Source organism: Anopheles gambiae, chromosome 2 (assembly GCF_943734735.2).
Source record: "Anopheles gambiae chromosome 2, idAnoGambNW_F1_1, whole genome shotgun sequence".
Lineage (NCBI taxonomy): Eukaryota > Metazoa > Arthropoda > Insecta > Diptera > Culicidae > Anopheles > Anopheles gambiae.
Genome location: NC_064601.1, coordinates 32,783,636 through 32,805,765, shown reverse-complemented (window position 1 = coordinate 32,805,765; position 22,130 = coordinate 32,783,636). Strand labels below are relative to the sequence as shown.

Here is a 22,130-nt window from a genome sequence, read left to right as displayed (position 1 = left end):
GCATACAAACCTTAAAGTTATTTGTATAAAATTGTCTGATATCAAGTACACATATAAAGTGCAGTGCATTTGTACAACACAAGACCTTTAATTTATTATTCAGCAAAGAACTCCCCGATGTAGAATTGATTTTCTTTGAATGTCTCTGCGGGGATTGATGTACAAAGAGGAGAGTATGCGGGCCAACGGTATCACTCCCAATGGGCTCGCAGTGCATTTTCAATATTTTACTTCCCACAGGAGTTTGTCTTATTTTGTTTGTGCCGGCCGGTAGCCGGATGAATGATGAAAATGGAAAGCTAAATGGAATAGCATCATTGTTGTGCACTCGTTTGCACTATTACCAAAAGTGCTTGTGAATATTTGAATTATTTTTATAATGGTCAAAATTCATGTACCGGTAACACATTCCAACCAAATTTAATGAACAGCATTTTCAATAAAATGTAAAGATGTAAAGATGTTCAAACACAATTCCTTGATAGCCGCGAGTGTTTGTACGACGTTCGGTGCACCAAAAATGGACCGTTAAAAGTAATGCTATGTTTGGTTACACTGACTCCGATGGGATTTTTTATTGCCACGTGTCTTCATTCTGTCCGTCGGGGATGCAATATTCTTAACGATGTGTATGTAAAAACGGCCCCTCCCGTTCCCCTATTCGACGTTGTGTTTTGAGATCCCTTTTGTGTGGACTTGGGCCCCGGAGAGTGCAATGCTCGAAGCCCTTAAGCAGAGGAAAAGCAACTGCAATTGATGCGGAAAATCTCTTCGGCAACCCCACAAGGATACCCACTGAGCAGCTGTGCTTGATTGGATGCTCGGTGAATGTACGCATATTCGCACAGGCACAATGCCCGTGTACGAGCGAGCATAGGTTCGACTGCATGATTCCAAATGCACCAACACAGTACTGTGTTCGGGTGAGCATCAATGCATGTTGCCGGGTGTCCGGGAAATCCATCGGAAAGATGCCGATGCGGCGATGATCGTGTACAAAATTGGTAACATTCCCGTACCCGTCGATGGCCCGTACCGTTCGGTGGAGGATGAACCGGATGGGCATGTTTTGTCATGCTTTTTTTTCGCTTTCTCTCCCCCAGCCCGCGTGCACTTAGCCTCTATCATCGAATGCGCCCGATAAGACCACTGCTATTTGCAGCAACTTTGGCGTCCACTTCATCGACCTCCGGGATCGATACCGGGAGGCCAAACTGAACAATGCAGTACGGGGGGGGGGGGGGCGGGTTGGCTGCCTGCGGTTTGCTGCCCGAGGAGGGGAGGGGCCCTTCTCTTTGGCGAAGTGCAAACACGGGAAAGCGTTCGATGGAAAATGTAAGCTATACAAACGATGGCGAGCCAAACGGGCCGACGGGAATGGGCGGATAAGCTATATTTGGCCGCCCTGCCTGTTTGGTAGGCAGGGTAGAGACGCTCCGAAATCCGAATGCAGCTCCACTCCGACCGGTTGACGATGAAGCGCGTACGATGACGTTGCAGCGAGCTGCATGATAGTTTGATTTTTTGTGCCATTCCGTTGCATCTTGCGGTACCTTGCCTTGGCTAAGGATGAAGTGAGAAAGATGGATTGCACGCGGATGGGAAGGAATGTCCGGGGGGGATTTCTACGAGTTGTGCTGGATGAACGAAACAGCCATTACAGCGTTACAAACGACGGTGAAGTGAATTATGGGGCTGCACAGCATCGTGCGGCGGTCCACTTTCTTCCCAGACTATCCGGTTGCAGTGTGTGTGTGTGTGTGTGTGAGGAAATGAAAGGAAGATGACAAAAGACGAACGCTGATGGCACTGCACCAAACAAATGCACACACCGTTCGATAGTGCTGTGAAGAGATAGGAAGAAAGAAGGGGAAAAAATCGATAACCTCTTGAATGGCGAACAAAGCCGTTTGATGAACCGTGTAACGGTTACAAAAAGGTCATAATTTGAGAGCTTAGGAAATGATGAGAAGTGTGATAGCTGTAGCACGGATGAACATGCAAAACCGATATTCAAAATATCCCTTTATGTCTTGGTTGAAGTGTGTACTGACTAAACAAATATTTCGCTAAACTCTGTTACGTATTGCCGAACAGTTGCATCAAGCGTATTCGTTTCAAGCATTGCAATAATGCATTCTTGGTGCAATCATTACGTGTGTTTATGGTGAAGAAGTATAACAATCCACCCGGAACAATGAATGGTGCTGCTCGTTAGAGGAAATGCATTCGTGTTGGTAGGACCTACCACCAGCCCTTTTTACAATCGATTCTTTCGCTCTTCCAAACCGAGTGACAAAGCTTTTAAAAATGAAATACCCGTCTTTCTTAACACACTTTCTCGTGGAACAAAAGAGCTGTCCTCTGGGATTTCCTACCCAGAAATTCCAACCCAGCTCACCATCGCCATGTTGATCAGCGCCTCCATTGGGAAAAGATTATTCCATCGCCCGATTGTTAGATAAAAATGTTCGTGACTTTGCATTTGACTTCTCGCCAGGAACAATAACACGAATTCATCGCTCGAATTTCAGCCTCCGCCCGAAAAGCAAGCAAAACTCTTTCGCTAACAATCGCCCGAAAGCCTATTTCCAGGACTTTGGAATTGAGATTTGTACTGCGAATTGCAAAATCGAGCTTAAGAGACAGCTCGCACACAATTCGATCGGGCTAGAGCGGGTTTGCGCGTTGGGGCGATTTCGTTTGTTTACCTGCAAAATTCAGACGGCAGCCAGGAACTCTTGTACTGTATTATGCAAATGTCTTCCCAAACGTGCAAACACTCCAACACTCGGATGCGGCCGTTTTGTTGTACGACAGTCTGGCACCAAGGAAGGGAGAAGCGTATAGAAAGATAACTATGCTTCTGTTCTTGGGGTTGTGCTGTGCAGAGAAGCGCCACATCCGACGCTGCATATTTGTAGGGCTGCAGATGAATTGTTCTTTTGTGGTGCCGCATGGTTGATGGATTCGAGCTGGATGGGGGGTAATAGATGGCAGACGAATGCAATTTTTATCATCTCAAATAAATTGCTTGCACAGTTGCAAGTGTCTGCAAGCTTTACGACTTCAAAGCTGTGAGGTTTCTGATGAACGATGAACCTGATGAAGGATGTAACATGGTTTGGGTGTAATGTGGTAGCTAGAAATACATCATGCTTTCTGTTGAATTTTGGTATCGTCATATGAAATATGTGGTTGATGAATGCTAGCATTCTCTTTGAAACAATAGTACAGGATTAAAAGAAGAAAAAGAACAGCGGAACTCCAATAACTGAATTGTGTTTCATGAATTGTATCAGTTGGCAGACATTTTCATTAAACACCAGGCGGGTTCAATCGCACTTAAGAGAGCCCAGAGAAGTCAGATGATGTCGATGGTAATGCAAGCAATAAAAGTTTATTTCTTTCAGCTTGCAGCTTCCCCATCATCGGACGAAGAAAAGTTGTGAAATTCGATATCGCTTCGATTGCGCGAGTGTTACTTTTAGCCAGCCAATTCTCGTTATTCTTTGCTTATCGGCGCTCCCCTCAGTCTGGAAGCACCATGTGCTTTCCTTCTTCTTAAAACCACACTCCGACCGATCGGACACACTGCAACGAAACAGAAACGGCGGGATGCTTCTGTTTTCACCCACTTAGCAAACCGGTGGCATCGGTCCCGACCGATCATTCCAATGCGTGACGGATGTGTGTTTGCCTGCTGAGTTTGAAGTTTGATGAACGACAAACCGGCGCATTAATTTCCACCCCAGGCCAACGACTGAAGGAAGAAAAAACAAGACAAACGAACCGCTTGCACACACGCACGTTTAGCCGCTAGTGTGTCGCCTGCCTTGCCGCCGCCACCCTTAAGAAAAACTGCCGTTTTCCGGCAAGACGTGACTTATCCGAAGGGTACTCCGGCTGACGACTTCCGCGGCGCAGCGATGATTAATCGCCCACCGAACGCTGACTTGGACGTTGGTAAACGAGCCTCGAGAGCCGTTCGCAGATCCTTCCGTTTGCTGCAATTTCGGCTTGCTGATTGTTCGACGGAGAGGAAGACAGAAAGCGAGAGAGTCGGATAGGAGGAGCGTTTGCTGTTTGCCCCTGGGGTACGGAAGCACATGAAAAGGGTCGATGACGACGATGGAGTGATTGTGAAAGCGAAAAACCGAAACCCGCCCCCCCCCTCGACCCCACCGGGAAACTCGGCTTGACGCGCGTTGACGTGATCGATGAGCATTCTTTGGCAGCAACGATTTCCGATTCCTTTCCGTGGGAGAATGGATGGGATCGGATCAAAAACATACGGCCCGTGTGTGTGCGCGTGCATTTGGGTGGACAAAGTGGGTGTCGAGCCGGTCGATGAACTGGCCCGCATTTCGCGGCCAATTGTATTTGAGACCGAGAGTGAGAGAGATGTGTCCGTTTTGTTAACTATTTTGTTCCGATCGATGCTATCGGTCGCGCTTTGTGTTTGCTTTGGTCTCGTTTCGGGAGCATTTTTATTTACGTCCGATTTCCCGCGGGTGCGCTTGGGATTTGTTCGGGCGGAAAGATTTATGTTCGAATTTGCTTACCTTTTGCCCAACGGATCCACCCGGCACCAAACACGGGTGCTTGATAAATGGTGCTCTGTCTGCGTGAGGCAATGTGGTGTGGCGGTAAAGGTGCAATTCGAAATGATTAATCAACTGTGTGGCTCGTGTGGCACGAATTAAAGTATGGCTGCAGACGCTCCCTAAGCTCCCTAATGTTGGCAACGGTTTAGATCAACAAAAATCGTTTGCTTTTCACTTCATTGCTCGCATCTGACGAGCGCCAACATTAAACAAAATCCCGCTGTGTTTCAATTCAATTGCCTGTCACACGCTCGCTCCGAATTTCAATCAATATATTTTTAATCGAACCCCACTATCGTGTCGGTATCGTCGAGTCGAAAACGAGTATGAATAAAACATTTCGTCCTTCACTACCGCAACCACGGCATTCGCCATCATCGTCACGTCTGCCCGTTGTGTGTGTGTGTGGTTTTCACGATAAAACGCAATGTTTATGGTAAACGATTCCCTGCGCCCTGCGCGATATGTTGGTGTTCGGAATCGATAAGCGATTAACACATCGTCACCCACGCGTCTAGACGTAGAAATAGTTTAAAACATCATTTCCCACTCCCGCCATTCCCAAAAGTCGAACGGCTGTCGGCGATCGTTATGTGGAGCGCGTGGTACCGATTGATATCGGTAGATTTGGTCGCCCGTTCGTCAACATTGCACCGAACGGAGAGTGCAACATACTACGTGCGGATTTCATAACCTGTGCACATTTGCAAAAAACTGACCAAACCTCAAACTTCTCGTGTTGTGGAAGGGGTGGCCCAACCGTCACTTCGTGACATGTTTATTTGTTTTCGGACGCGTTGGGATTGACGCTGACAGACGAGGGCACCGATTTAACCGGAACAAGCTAGCAAGTTCAACGTCAAATGTGCGAAATCCAGCCGGGGCAATCGGAGGGTTATCACGTTGCTCGGACGTACGATTGAAGTGAAAGAACGCGGTTCCGTGTTCTATTTCTGAGAATGCCAGGTCCTTATCGACCGTATCGATGGGTGTGTTTGGAAATAGCTCATAGAGCAGACTAGAGTTTTGGCCCAATCAAATGCTGATCGGATACAACGCATCCGCGGGAAACAGGCTCGCTAGCAATGCTGGCTAGGGATAGAGAGCAGGTGGAAAGCAAAAGACACGCTAGAACACGTTTTGGGAAGAGGTTTCTATTTCAGGTTCGCTGGTGGAATGGGCCCTGCCGCTCGAAGACCGTCACGATCGTGTGTGTGTGTCTCGGTGTGTTTCGAGAGTGTTTACATTTGTTCCAGTTAATATCGGAGCGAAAGATCATTCACTCCGCCGTGTCGCAGCCTTAACAAGGTGCTGCAGCAGGCCGGGCCCGATATGTCGTCGCAGTTGTCGTCTTTGTTGCGATGGCCATCTCCGGGCATCAACTTTTACCGTTTGTTGCGGTGCGTTACCGCTCGAACGAAATGCTGAACCATTTTGCTTGGCATTGGATCCGGCGGAGGGGTACATATGTCCACCCCGTTCGTTCGTTCGTTGTTTTATATTCCAGCCCCGCTGTTGGACAAATTGGTCGGTATCGTGTCGCAGGAAAGCGAGTGGAGGGGAGGGATGGGCGGGGTTGACACGAAAAATGGGTGAACTATCGTTGCCGTTTGTTAGGCGGGCGAGCATCTTCCGTGTGCTGTCAGTATCCAGCGTGATCCAGTGCCTTCGCTTGACCCTGTTGTGTAAAGGCACCGCTGCCCTGACCGGGACGGGATGAAAAATAGCGTCTGTGTTTGGAAATGAATTATGATTTATGCTTTTGTTTTGGGGGTGCGTTTGGGTTGTTCGGAAAGTTCAGATTCTAATGCGTTATTTGCTTTGTTTTCTTCTTCTTCTGTTTCTCTCACTCTATAGTTCCAGGTACGCGCGACAACTACGTCAGCTGCTGCGCATCAATAACGACTGGCTTCCTCCCCGTTGCGATGTAGTCATCTCTTTGGGAGTTTTCGGGTGCAACGGTTCAACTAGTGTCTCTTTCCGGCTGTGGTCTTCTTCTGCTTTCTGTGTGTGGTAAGATTTCAACTTCCATCCAGTGGCTGTGAGATGAAAAAGCTGTGTGTTTGTCAATTTATGGACTCGCCTTTAAGGCAAAAACCACGACAGAAAGGTGATTTAGTGGGTAACCTCGGTCGGAAACCGTTTGATTGTGTAAACATGTCTAGGCGTGAAATGTGGATTATTTAAAATTCATCTAAACGATGCGTCTCACTTTTTCGCCCCCAGCGAGTAGCGCTTTGATTTTGTTTAAAGCATTCGATTTTGGACCTGCGCTGCACCGATGGTTTAGGTATCAGCAACAGAAAATGCTTAAACAGCTTACCTGTCGCGTGTTAAAATCTCTATTCTGTCAAGATTTTAAAAATGTTTAAGTAACGGAAAACCCAGACATAATTGTGATGTTTCAAAGTATGCGAATCAATTATGCTGAATTGATGATACGGCTGCATTGAATTTGGACTGTAGGGTAACTTATAGCCTGTAAAGACTGTAAAGAATTAACGATAAAGTGAATCCAAGGTATGTTTTAATGATGAAATTGGTTGACGATGAATGAAAAAGAAATAATAGTAATGAATAATCAAATGCTTGAATTGTTTGTTTAAATATAATAAAAAAAAAATATTATACTCGAACTTCTTGTTTTCAAATGGATTTTGTTCAATTTCGCACATCAGAATATGGGTAGAGTGTAAGACTTTGAGCAGAGTATTATTGCTTGAAAACTAAACTATGACCCCATTAATACATTAATCTAGGTAAATATAGAAGTTCCAAAAGTTGTTTCAATTGAAATCTTACTCTTTGCATTTTTTACCAAATATGACAGGCAAACTGGTCAAGACGTTTATAAATAACTATGAAAAATTGAATTGGTCATCAATTTAATGAGACTCATCAAGCATGTATTGGAGATAGTTTTTCAGGGATCCATTTTAGGTTTGCATTTTAATGGAAAAGTAAACCTTTGATACAAAACAAACGACAAATATTAGCATTTGTTCATTTGGCAATGTATTGCTGCCTGTTAAAACGGAATGTTTTCTTCATTGAAGAGCGTTTATATCCCCCTTCGCTACGTTTACCTTGCAAGCGTTCCTCTGCCACCTTAAGCGGTATGATTAACGCTTTAACCGATTGAAACGCACTATTAAGCCAACGAACAGTTGTCGAGTCTTTCTCCCAGCGTTCGTGAGCGAGCCGAACACAACGCCCGCTCATAAATTGCGTCCAAAGTGGAGTGTCAATCAGTCGAGCGAAAAACTAACAAATTTAATGGATAATTATTCTCTTGACGTGCGACAATCCAGCCATCCCGGTGGAACGTAACAGTGTCCGAGTCCATGAGCATGATTGACACGCACATGTTGCCGCATGACTGCCTGCCCCTTCCGCCCGCCAATTGGCGTCGGGTCCGGCTCAACGGGTTGTCAGTTTCGAGCAAACGAGCAAACGAAGGATAAAGATATGGAGTGGGGAAGCATCACTGCTACAGTGGGCAGCAGGAAAAACGACATAACTTCACACGTTTGGATCATTCACAACATATTTGTGGTTCGCCCGTGCCTAACTTTCTTTCCCCTCCCTCTGTGGACACTTTCGTTTTGAAATCAGTTAGCGAGGTGTCTGGTGTGCTGCTACTGCTGCTGTGCTCCCTCATTCGGTTCTCTCAGTCCATTCCCGATTTGACATTTATTGTTGTTTTTATTATTTCACGATCCGCCTGCACCGATTGCCAACCTCTCCGTCCCTCCGACATGTGAGTTGGAGATGGAATCGGAATGACCATTATAAAGAGGTTGGATGTACGAGGGCAGTACTGAAACGGGAAGTTGTGTCTCGCGCTTTCTGTACGTTGTATGTAGTTGTATGGAGTTAGTATGAGTATCACCCGGTTTGTGATACAATGTGTGATATATTCGTTGTACGTTCATGTTCATATCGTTTCATTTTTTTGCAATCTTTGGAATTGCGTTACTCTTCAAGATACAGATGTTGGAGTGCAAAAAAAAAATGCACAACTAAACCGCATCTTACACGATTGTGGTGTAGTTAGCGGAAAGTAGGGTCGGAAGCGAAACGATTCGATGTGAACCACCGAGTACACACCTCTGGCTGATTGGAATGTCGGACGTAGTTCCCTGGACTGCGGGCAAACGCAAGGGACGCCGCAATGATACGCCAAAGCCAAGGTTGGGCTAAATGTGGAACATGGCACTGGTGAAATGAAAACCGGGAATCAGATCCGACAGCGGTCTCTCCCCCATCTTCCCATTCACAATCATGTAATGGAAACCGGTTCCGGGCGGGTTCCCGGTGTGGCAGCAGCAGCGTCCTACTTCCTGTGACGAGTGTGCCACCGATCGAGTGTGTTACATAAATGGCCACTTCAGGCCAACCAGTCGGAGAAGGAAACGACGACAGCATCTCGGATGTCGCCCCCCGAACGCTGTGTTTGACACACTTTTCACACACTCTGCTCCGCGCACCGTTCTGTGGCGATGTTCTGTGGCCCGCTTACACCAAGAACGTGCGTTAGCTCCGTTGGTTGGTTGGCAAGAGCAGGCGCAACCACACGGTCATAGCCAGTTGTGTGCCCAGTGGGGACCGGTTTCGGAGAGTACTTTTTTGTACGGCTTGAGCTAAGAGATGTGGATGATATCGATAATGCGGGGAAAAACTGAGAAGGAGAGAGTGAGAAAAAAAATTACATACCAGAACAAGCGGCAGCTTCTTGATTGGTGTGGTTTGCGCGATGCTTAAACCACCCTAACGCATGCAGCAGGGACGTGACGGCATCGGTTATTGGCAGTGTTAGACGTATCGTGTGAGGTATTTAAATATCGTTATGACACTCAGATCGATATATATTTTTTTTATTGCCGGGCTGATTTGCTGAGCTGATGCTCAGACAGTGGCGAGATGGTGTGAGAGCGTTCGAGTGCACCACATTAGAGACACTTCTTATCGGTCTTGTTTTCTCTTCGCTGTTCCATAATGCACGAGCGGTTCAAATCGTCCCCCGGGGTTGTTGGTGGGTTGGTGCATCGAGACACTCTCAAGAGGGTGATACAATTAGGAGCAAATCAAGCATCTTTCCAGCTCGTCTGTTGGAGAGGCTGCTTGGTTGATGGTAAGAATTTTGAAAATTCGATGGGTCGCCAGTGCGAGTGAAGCATAATTGGCAATTAATATGCATCGTTTAGCAGCAATTAGTTCGTTTGGATTATCGGTTTATCGGTGTAGACTGTTGATCAACGCAGTTTGGCTTTTATTTGATTATTTTAGAGTCTTTATTGCCTTTTCAATACCGTTTAGAGGACGTTGAGCTTATAAAAATGCAAACGAAAAGTGCATTGATGCAAACTGAAGTGGACTTGTTTTGTCATTCGTTGGTCAATGTTTCAACAAGGAAAAAATATGAAATTTGTGGAAAAATGTCTAAAACGTCATTCATTATATAGGCCCCATAAGCACACCGTGACAGAGACAGATTCCGGAACCGTACCCGCCCGTGTTCCGGCTATATCCTGTGTGAGTGGTGGATAAATTAGAGCAGATATGGCTCGCAGCGAGATGATGAGACGGGTACGGTGGTGACCCTTTGCGGACGCATGCCAGTGTGGTAAGGAGAGCAGTGGTTTCGGGGTTTTATCACTCGTCATGAAGTTTGCTGCTAAATATAGCCCTTTCGGGGAGGGGTATGCAGTGAGTGCGACGTGTCCCACTTGACGACAGATGCGAAGGAAATACCGGGCCAGAGCAGAGTTCCCCTAACGGGGAAACCCTCTGATGGATCAGACAGCCGGTGGTGGGGATGTCGTTTTCCACAGAATTGGAAACTGGGAAAACGTTGGTTTTCCCTTTTCAAGCGACCCATGGCATAGTTTTCATTTGGTTCGAATAATGTGCGCGTGTGTGTGTTTGTGTGTATACACCTATGGCTAGAGGCAATCGTTACATTTTGTTGCATAACGGCAATCTTTTTAAACGCAATAATAGGTCAGCATGGTTAGCGTGGGATGCAGAGAGTTTGATATTAAAGAAAAACTAGCACACACAATCTTGGCCGGGTGACACAGTGTAGAAAAAAGGAACAGTATCTGCTAAAATACATGTGTATTTAAACTTTGTATTTAGTTGTGTCGACTGTTTTTTTTTACTGTTTTCAGTGGGTTGCCTTTTTAATGAAAGACAGATGAACATGCAAAATAATTGTATTTTTAGACGTGTACATAGTTCTAGTTTGCACATTCTTATTAGTTTTTTCTTGTAACATTGACTCCAAGCGTTTATTATGTTAAAACAATACTGGATTTCCCGTAAATTGAGTGGAAGAACTATTTAAATGTAAATGAATAAGAAAACAGCAAACAGCAAGCAGTGCAATACTCCCTGTTTTGTTTGCTTTTAAATAATTCTATTTTCTATAAAAAAACGTTTACTTCAACATTTTTGTACGGTGTTCCTTCACTACGGGACAGGGCCGGTTCATTACCGGTAATGGTGAGACTACTCGTCGCAATTTCATTGAAATCATATGGAGATACTAATGAGCAAGATGAAAGCTTCGTCCCGGCTGTCGTTGCATCTTCGCACGATTTGCTTTGATGCTGTAACTTTGTGCTTTACAGCACATACGCATTGCCAGCTTTTGCCATGCAGTCGTCAGGTGTGTGTTGTTGTAGATCGTTTCGTTCTGTCGTTTTCATTTTGTCGAAACTTTTAAGTGGGACGTACAACTCCTAGTAAGTCTGGTTATAGCATGTTCCTGAGAAGTAGATTATCCGCTGACATTTCGCTTGGTGCACAGAAGCTTCTAGTTACTTAGAAAAACAAATCTCTCCGATTGCTAATGATTTCCTTACACCGAATGATATATGTCATTGGGAGTGGCTTAGTGATTTGTGTAATTTTTGACTCGTAACAATTTGTTAAGACTTTTTTTTTACGACGCTTGAAGATCGTGAAATACTTTTCTTAGTTGTTAATAAAATATATAGTAATGTAAAAATATAAAGTCTATAAATTCAAATAGGACAACTAATCGAAGAATATACTAGTCCTTACTTTGGTTGTAATCTTGTTGCCTCGAATCTGTTGAGATTGTCCAAATACCGCTTTCGATCGCTTTATCACTAAATAATTAATGTTTCGTTGTCATTCTGAAACGTCACAAGGACCTCCCTAGCTCGCTCAGGACGATAGCTAAGCGTAATAAATGTGCCGACTTCCAACACAACTTCGGTACAATTTGTACTAACGGCCGAAAAACGAAGCGCCGGAATGGTGGAACGTTGATGAAGTGGGAGGTGATTTTTCTCCTTTCGCATGGTTAGCTAAGCAATCGGATGCGGCGAATCTGGTGCGGCGATGTAAATCATTTCAGCGGAGAGCAAGAAGATTGTGTTAGATATTGGGAGGTGAAAAGCCGTAACGAAGTGGTTATTGTAAATTGCCGAAGGCAAACGACCAGCGGAGCGTGTCAGTGTCAAAGAGTTTTCAAAGAAGCAAACTTTCCTTTCGCTGCGTAGCTGCGTGACGACCTGTAACGGAGTTCAAGTTTTGATTTAGTCGCAATTAGATGTTTAAAATTACTTTTGCGAATGTTTCGAAGTAAGGTAACTTTGCTGCTGCGCTACGGTGTACAGAACCTGCGTACTCAAATTTGACGTAACATTGAAATTGCACGTGAATGGTGTTTTAGTATGTCTGATTTAGATTATATTTCACATGTTTTCATGTAATATTTTATTTTTGGAATAAAATATCGTTTGAAGTATTTTCAACTTCATCCGAAACCGTAAAACCGAACAGTGCCAGACCATATTGTGCTTGCCTGGGGACGCGCACAAACCTTACGAAACGGCTTTACCACATTCATTATTAAAAAATAAAAAATCTTTTATGTTCTCAATCTCCTCCCGCCAAACCAACGGCGCACGGCTCGATTACGGCCGTGTCAGCAGCAGCCGTCTACCATAAACAATCCCACAAAATACTGTTGTGGAAGAATCCGATTCGGTTCACATTCGATACTTCCGTACATCCGGAACCGGCGATGCGGGGGGCGAAATGACGAAAGGTAACGAAAAGAAAAAAGGTTCACCCCAAATGACGCCTGCAGTGAACTACATTGCGCCGCAGCAGCAGCAGCAGCACCATGGTCTTGTTAGCGTGTATGCCTTCCGCTGAATGGGGACGGAAGTATGCGCGATGCTCGATGGGAGAACTTTTTCCAACTGCCCCGCCGTGCTCCAATCGGACAGGATTTGACATTTGCCATCCGGAAGAATGCTGGGAGGAATATGGCGTGCGGGATGGGAGAGAATTCAGAAAGCTCACCGTTCAAATGGCACGGCGATGGGATCAGAAGATTACGACGGTGGGATTAGCTGGCGTGTAGCGCACCGAAAACTGTGCCGGCATATCAGGTCGACTCTTTCGGCGGCTTAGCACCAGTTTCGTAAGCGTATGGTTGTTGACATTTGATCCGACAGGCAGGATTGCTCCGGTCTTATTGTGCCCTCTGTCCTATGTGTATCTCACTTACTCTCTAATGCTATGTGGAATTCTGAAACGCCAATCAGCCAATGGTTTGGTAAACTGGCTGTGGCCTTACTTAGGAATGTAGGATCCATGGCCGATCGTTGGGAGGAAAATGTTTCGCTAAAGTGTTTGTTGGAAATTTAAAACGAAATTTATACTCGCATACGCATACGCGACACTAATGTAACATTCTTTGATTGTTACATTGCATCAAGTGTCGTATGTTTCAAGGAAGAGCAAACGTACCTTGGGTGGAGACATACATGCTCAGCTTCATGGTGTCTTGTACTATTTCTGCCGAAATCATGCGTCTTATTAGGACTACTGCGAAAGCCTTACAATACGTTACTTTTTATTTACTCCATAATTACATCCTGCCGATACATTAGCCTATATCTTCTTGTAGTGCTATTTTTTTTCGCTGTGTCAAGTTACACGTACAATAATAATTCATGTAAATGCTATAAATACCCGAAATGAAACAGGATCCACCACAATCTCCACAAAACATGCTTGTCATGAAGCTTTGCTTTTATGCTATAGATCTTCATTGTACTGTAGCGCACGATTGGGGAACATATTGCTCGACCAATTCTTGAGATCTAAATGCCAAACATTGCGAACTCGTAAAAGAGCACATAAATTCCTATCCAATGAACTTTGCACTTATATTCAACAAAGGTTCAAATACGGCCCTACACTCTCTCTGTCTGTCTTTGTCCTTCTCTTTCTCACTCTCTTTCTCTCTCTCTCTCACGCTCTCTTTATCTCTCTCTCACGCTCTCCCTCTCTTTCTCTCTCTCTCTCTCTCTCTCTCTCTCTCTCTCTCTGTCTCTTACTCGCACACACATATGCACCACCCACGGAAAGCGAATGTTTTCGACAGGGAAAATTTAGAATGTTCGCTGTTTCGTGATAGAGTTGTCCGCCAAGGCGCGGGCCTAGAAAGGACTTTCAACGACTTTCGCTCATGCTGCCGGACACGTACGGCTTCCACCGCACATCTGCGCGTCTCGGCCTCGTCACACATCTGCGAACTTTAAATTCTTAGCTAAACGAACGAAACTTTGTACATTCCTCGTTCGTCGTGCTGGTGGTTTGTTCGCGACGGTGAATTAATATCCTTACGCAAAGTTTTCGTTTGGCTCCGTTTTGCGACAGCACGCGGCGGTGGTGGTTTGGTAAACCCCCCCCCCCCCCCCCTCTTCCCCTCGGTGTTGGAGCCCCTTTTGATGGATCGGAAAATTCGAACATGACACGTTTGAATGTGCCACCCTGCGGGAAAGACAGGACTTTGCAGCGCGTCACGAAGATGATGTGCGGCTTTGGAGGCATCTTCATCGGAGTCGAGCGCAGCTAAAGCTCACTGTCGAATTCATCCTCATGGTCGCCGTCGTCTTCAGGCTGCCGTGTGGAATTTCTGTAAAAGTTTTCGGCATGGCACCTACGGCAGCTTCGTGCGTATCTCCATCGCCACCGACGGGCGGAAGTTCGGCCGAACAATGTCATGTCGGGAGGAAAAGCTTTTCCCACTGTTGGAGCACCGGTGGCACCACACTACCCAGAGCCGGGAAGCGTTTATTAATAGGATCGCACATCCAGCGTGACTTATATCTGCCGGGCGGGCTGGAAAAGTTTTTGGAGCTATAACAAAGTACCCAACAAAAAAAAACAACGGCAACCAACTACAAGAAACTCCGTAAAACACCTGGCCTGCCTTGCCCCCTGGGGGGCTAAGAGATGCTTTAATTGAATGTCATCGCGTCGTCGCGATGGGAGCCTTTCGTGCGACAAAATGTTAAGTGATACAGGTTGTTAGGAGGGAAACTTTTGGAGCTCCTTGGTGAGCAATATTTAGCCCCTAGATAGGCAATCTTTTTTTTGTACTTTTTCGTCTAGAAAACACTCTATGCTGTCAATTTTGGCTAAGGTCAATATGGGAGGCTCGATTTATGTATTTGAAAAATTTTGGCTATTTATTTCCAAACTTTGGTGTCGGTTCTTGTTGTATACACGTTATTCAGTCAATAAGTCCTAAATTTTACATTGTGTAGTTATCGGGTTAAGGATTGATCAATGTTTACCGGATTTATATGACCAATTTAGCTTCCAAAATGCAAGATCTTAACATCAACCTGTTAGAATCCTTCAAATCTTTTAATCCTTTTAAAACCTCATATCAATATTATGTTGGTAAGAATATCCAGAACACAAAAAACATGTCATAATAATTCGAAGAATTCATTCATCGGAACTAATGAATGAAGTAATGAAAGAAATTCAATTAATTCCCCAAACGACGGCTCACACATCAAATTATGCCAGTAAAGTTGATAGCGGTTGATTGAATATTCATGTGTTCCGAGAGGCTTGCGATTGCTTATGCACATCACAATCATGAGATGGTACCGTTTGCGAACGTTGTTACGAAAATAACTCGCCGATGATGCAGAAACTTGTGCTCATTTCATGCGTTCAAAGAGAGCGCCTACTATCGCACTGCATCCCAAAATGTTCCGAAAATTCTTCGCTAAATGTCATCAGACCAGAGAGATGTAAGTAATTGCCGGATTCGAGGAAAACTTAAGGAATGAATTTTTCCAATAGCTTAACGAGGAATGCTGCATGTAGCCATTAAATGTTGATTTCTCCACAATACTGCTACCGTTAGCCAAGCATGGTTTTGATGGGTGCAATGCAGTTTTACTTTTTGAGATTGGCTATTGTCGGAAAAAAATAATCAACGGTCAATTTTATTTTTCTTGTATTAAATAAGATTACACTTTCGGTCTTGTTAAGTTTGCGTTTGATTTGATTTCGTTTATTTGTTCTTTTTTTGTTCAAGAGGAATGGTCCATAAAGGCCGTATTGCTATTTATTTGTACTTAACATTGTTTATTGAACTTAAAAAATCGAACAAAACAATTTTTATTGCATGAGCATATTTTTCAGGATGAAATAAACTAGGCTGAATTACTGATGCTAGTTTGACTTGGCTGCCCAGTGTCAAACTCCATTTATCACAGGTGGCTAACATCATAAAAGCCACCTAACATTATTATTTTTAAAATATATATTCATAGTACCTAGATTTTAATTACCATACAAGTTTCAATTCGGTTTGAGAATGCTGTTCAATTATCTTGTATTTTTTATATCGGTATCCCATAGTCTTATCCTGTACAACATTGCATAATACGCTTTTCATACTAAACATGTCCTCGTACTTGACGGCAGACCAACTTGATCGGAAATTGAAATCCCATCGGTGCTGTGCGGTGACTCTCTGTACACTAGAATTCGCTGGAATGTCGTTGGTAAATGGACGTAGGAAAATGTACTTGTCAAAACTCGATTTCGATTTAGCAACCACTTCTTTCAAGTCAAGCTACAAATAACCGCAGTTATTGGATGCCGTGCTTTCGGTCATTGATTTTATGATTTTAGGCGTCAAGGTTGCAAGCAAATTCTAGAGCATGAATTTAAAAACCGCATTGCATCACAATTTCAACCAACAAAGCGATGTTTATTTTCATGTACAATGTGCTTTGTCATGAAGAAAATCAGGACTTTCACTCCGGTTGCTTGCTAACAAACATGTTGAACTTGTTGTTCACATTTCTAGCCGCATTTATTTACTGAGTACTATCATCAACATTAGCGTCATTATCAGCGTAATCATCATCGCAATCATTTCGCTCATTTGAATGGATAAACAAAAGCGTAATTGTTGTAGTGGGATGTGGGCACCAGACGAAACCACAATCCATGGGAATGAAGGGTCAATCGAAGAAAGAAAAGATATTCTTTTATTCTAAATAATCCCTTGCCGGATCTACGCGAATGCGACGCACCGAACGTTTAACGATCTTGATTTGAACCGGCTGCCCGATACGCAGGGCCGACTATTACAGTCATATTCCAAGTTAAACTGACTTGAAAACAATGTACAGTAACGATTGTTTATTCTGTTGAAAACCGCCCGCATATTGGACGAATATTTTTTTTCCATAAATGATGTTGCACACTTTTCAATTGTAGTACCATTTTCTCAACAATAGGTATTGATAACAACAATTTCAACGTCTACCACACCATATTGCATATTAACCACTTGGCGTAATGAATAAAAGCTCTGTGAAAACCAACGCAATTCCTACAAAATGCATTTTCTCGTCTGACTGGTTTGCGGTTTGCCATGAAGTGGCCAACCCTTGTGCGAATGTGCATTGAGAAAGCAGCAATATGGGCAAGAAGCTCGCCAAATAGTCGGAAACAATCTCTCATCTTCGCAACACTCGAGCCTTTCTTTAAAAAGCATTAAACATGAAAGTTGCGCCCGGCAGGAGGTTGAAACTCATCCATCACCATCGCACGGACGAGAGCTGGTGCTGGTTGCGTTGCAGGGCGTGAGTGTGACTGACAGCGGCTGTGAAGCGCAGCTGTTGCACAAAACTCAATTGCTTCGCCCGTTTCGAAGCTAAAAGGCTTCAGCTGTGGGGGGCTGTATCCTTTCACTCTTCTGCACCCGATAACCCACACACACACACAGAGGCGTGGGAGAAAACAGTTTGTGCTATGTAGCCGAAGACACTGCCATTAAGGCAAGAAAAACGTCCTATGCGAGTGGATGGAAGATGCCGGAAAAGCGTTCGTTGTCCGGCTGGTATGCGCTAGAATTCAATTATGAAGACAGACATCCAGTAGATCCTGCTGGCAAGCACGCTCTGCTTCGTGTTAGTGTGTGTTTTTTTTTCTACAGTTTTCTGAAGACTCAACATTCCAGTATTTATGTCTTCGTCATCAACGCTCAACCATAATTTATTTGTGCAATGCACGTCGCTGGGTTTAACCCTGCTGCTGTGGGCTGCTGGAAGTGTTGTTTAACACACTTGCAGCAATAGTTTTACACTATTTATTGTACCATTATGCGATAAATTTTAAACTCTACACAGACATACTCATCTCAGAAGTTTCTGTTGAGAATTCAATGTTTTGTTACAAAAGAAAATAAATCTTATTCTAATCACTCATCACCGAAGGGTTAATGAAAAACGATATGGATAGTTGAAGTGTCCTTCTGCTTTAACGCTCTACCAACCACATGGTTTGCCATTATTTTCACCTTCTATGTGATGCTGCTGTCAAAGAGTTATAGTACACGAGAAGCATAACCAGAAAAAAACAATGAAATAATTCTCAAGCGCAAAGCTTTTCTTTGCTTTTGAAATGGCTGTTTCTGTCGCATTTGTTTTAGCAAAAGCAAAGACGGTCGAAGGTTTCATCAAGCGCGCGGCACTATGAAGACATTGCAATTATGATTGTCATAAACAGTTCTCTCACTTGGGCCGCTTGTGATGCGGCTGCATTCAATGCGCACGGTTCAATGGCACACACAAGACAGACGGTGAATGAGAAAGAGATCTACGTTTGAAGGGAAATGCCCACCCAAACGTCGGCCATGAATGCCACATTCAATTTTCATACCAGGTCGTTGTCTGCTTAACGATTTGTGACAGGACGTGTGGCTGGCAACTGGGCTGATTGTGTTTGAAAGATTAGGTACAGCTCGGTTGTTATTCAGACTCTGGTGGTGAGTGGTGCGCTCACTAGTCTCGCATCGTTTGGCGAACCTTTCTTGTGACATGGTGTGTTCCACGCGGTGAGCTGATAAGCGCTCGCTAGAACAATACACACGTACTCCGTATGGCAGTATTATGCCACAGATTGGAATGTGTTTAATGATACATATGTTTGTGATTTAATTTGATCGATTTCCTTCGACTCGTGTGGGAATTTGAGTGAAACCATCTAGTAATCTGAACCAAAGTGAAGACTTTCTGACACTGTCACTCCTGTGTGTAATTTGTCAGGAACTGTGCTTTATTTAACATGAAATAGAGACAAACACTCTTCTGGATTAAATCAGCTAAATTTAGCTTTAACGGCTTTTCTCTTCTGCAATCTGTTTATTAGCCTTTAATTGGTCTGATCATTATCTATTAATTGTACCGCTCAGCCCATTTCACGTTCTAACTTTCTTTTACGTTCTTGTTCCCCTTATCTCTTCCCCGTTTTGCCTGCAACAACAGATAGTCCTTTGGTTTCTGCTTTCGCTCCGATAACGACGTCGAACGTCGTTGCCGGGACGTCGACCGCAGCAGAATGCTCCTGCAACCCGGGCCAACGCTTAGCACCGAACATCAGCAGCAGTCGCAGCAGCAGCAGCAGCAGCACCAGCAGCCGCACCAATTTCAGCAACATGCACCGAACCTACTTTCGGCCCAGCAACCCTCGTCACTGACCTCCTCCTCCAGTGCCTCGTCGACACCGCCGATCCAGGACGTGAGCCGCTATCTGGAGACGCTTCAGGAGCAGCTGAAGGAAGGCTGGACGGCCCACACGGCCAAGGATGGCCGTCTTTACTACTGCAAGTAAGTACTGGAGCGAAACACAAACGGCGAGATCTGTCCCCGGCGATAGTAGTGTCCCTTGGTTGGCTCGGGTGGGTAGGACTGTCGGACCCAATTTAATAGAGCTATCCATGTTTATCGGATACATTTGTCAGCCCGTTGCTGTCCCGTTCGAGGGTTATGTGAAAAGGGAACATTAATACTTATATCTAACGCACCAAATTGGACGGCAGTGGATCATATCGTAAATCTTCTCAGCTCTTTACCAGTCCCAATTGGTTGTATTTTTTGCTGAAAATTAAATGTTTTATTTAATTAATTTTGTCAACCAGACTGTGCGTTTCTTTGGAAAAATATAGAAACCGTTTTTCATTCATTACTCGTGCGAAGAAACGCTTTCCTGGAAGGAACGTTTTTAATGAAATGAAATGCAAAAATAGAGCGACAGTAAAAAAAAAGATAACAAACGTTGATTGTCCCATCGCGCGGGCACGCGATGTTACGTTCTCCACGCTTAAGCGCATTTCCTGCACAAATAGAAATTTCATTCCCATTCACTTCACCCAACCGTAAGAGCTTCAGTCATCTTTTTTGCGCAAGTACACCCTATGGTACCGAGCGAAAACTTCGTACAGAGCGAGCTCGTTCATTCCGATCGGCTGGCTGACTGCTGGTGCACGGAGGGAACTAACCAACCGCTCAACCGGCAGCCAAGCGACTGTGGCGTCTCCATCGCTGCTCGGTTCGCGAAGTCGAGAATGTAATACTTGCATGCAGCGAACCTGACAACAAAACTCAATTTATAAAACTCTTTCAATTTAATTTTCCTTCCGCACACAAAACTACGCACTCAGGCGACTCTAGCAGTAGACACCGGAGCAGAGGGATGGCAGTAGGGAAAGCTCCTTCCCGTTCGTAACGCGTTTCGTGGTGCGAGGGGTTTGATATTTTGCATATGAGGGTGGAAAAAAAATCTCATCTTGTGCAGCATTCCTGGAAATGTGTCTTCGGATACTGTTTTTATGACGACCGCCAAAGTAAAAAATAATACAAAAAAAAAAACGTACACAACTTCACATCCTGGAATGTAGATGTTCAACATGATTGTAGCACGTGTGTTGTTAGGGGGCAACTGTTAAAAATAGTTGCTTGTATAAGCAGCAATGTTTTCTTTCTTAATTTTTTTTTAAAATCGTGAATATGAAGCAATATGTAAAAGGACTCATATTTAGACTTCGAGTTTTGGGGTTTTGATGAACTTGCGTGTAACGAGGACTTTAAATTTACTATTTATTTACCTAAAATTATATTTAATTTAATTTACTTCAAAGTACTTTACTATTTACTTTCAATTATACATCTTTGTAATGTCATACGAAACACAATGAAGTGCTTTTTCATTTTTAAAGTTATTTGAATCTTATCCATTGAATCAGCTTTATAAAGACTACAAAAACCAGTCCCTCGCTATCATACACACGCAGCTTCATCCTCGTGCCATCATTGATTTCTTATTCCAATGCTCAGCACTGTGAAATTGAAACAATCCATCAATATATTCATTAAACGCAGTAATGGCGAAACTTATGGTAAAGTGGCAACAGAGGCAATGACAACGGCTCGACTCCTACATTCCGGGACGGATCATGAATGTGTATCGTCGTTTTTTTTTGGCCCACTCAAAAGCAATAACATCTTCCGCGGAAAAGATCTCCCGGCGGGAGGCTTCGTGCGTACGCTTGACAATCAATTTTCCGTTGCGCTAATAGCACAAATATGACGAGCAATTTTCTGCTCAAGTAGCTAGGATAATACGAACGGCACGTGAAGAATGCCGGTCCTTCCCACGGAGGCTCCCCAGAGAGCTTCTGGGGCTTGGATTTCGCTTCTCCCTTGCCATCTTTTGGTACCATCTCAGCCGTTGTAGAGAGATAGAGAAAGGCAGCATGTTCCTTCGAGTAACGTCCTTTTCTGAAGTCGTCAATCTTAAAATGTGCAATAATCGATCCGGTTACACGGGTTCAACATGCTACATCTTGATGTTGTCGCTGACACTTTGCCACTGTCACTCTAAGAGATCACGTACCGTTTATAATTGATTCTTTGTTCTAGAAAATATATTCGGCTTTTGTGTCACAAAACCAAAACAATAGACTGGACAAAGACTGCCGGTATCGTTAAATAAAGGTTATGCTATTGTACTACCTTCTATGAAAACTATAACCTCTATCCAACTTCTACCCGGTACGAATGTGAACTTCTCGGTTTGGCTTACGCTGAGCGGTGATGTGTTTGTGGCTCATTTTGTTCCACTGTACGATGCTAGCGTTTCCCATCGAGCGTCAAGTACCACTCCGTTGAATTGGTTCCGGTCCATCATTGTCCTACTTAGAGATAAGTGTAATCATGGTCTGTCTGTCTGTCTCTTGATGGAGAAGAACACAATCAAACATTGATCTGCTCCAGCCCATCAATTGCTCGCAAATTGTTAATTAAACCATCTTGCCCGGTTCTGTAACAACGGTCACCAATTGATTCTTCACTTTGGTGGCTCATGAAA

The 22,130-nt window shown here is 44.2% G+C and overlaps 1 protein-coding gene across 6 annotated transcripts in view; it reads left to right on the top strand.

Moving 5' to 3' along the window:
* LOC4576873 (uncharacterized) overlaps positions 1 to 22,130 on the top strand; it is a 136,710-nt gene that overhangs the window by 53,380 nt on the left and 61,200 nt on the right. For 5 of the 6 annotated variants that reach the window (XM_061642444.1, XM_061642448.1, XM_061642449.1 and 2 more), the window contains 2 exons: positions 6,465 to 6,620; positions 19,250 to 19,591. In XM_061642444.1, coding sequence (XP_061498428.1) covers positions 19,323 to 19,591 — 269 coding nt within the window. In that variant the 5' untranslated portion in view covers positions 6,465 to 6,620; positions 19,250 to 19,322. The remainder of the gene's footprint in view (positions 1 to 6,464; positions 6,621 to 19,249; positions 19,592 to 22,130) is intronic. The other variant, XM_061642446.1, reaches the window with a different exon arrangement.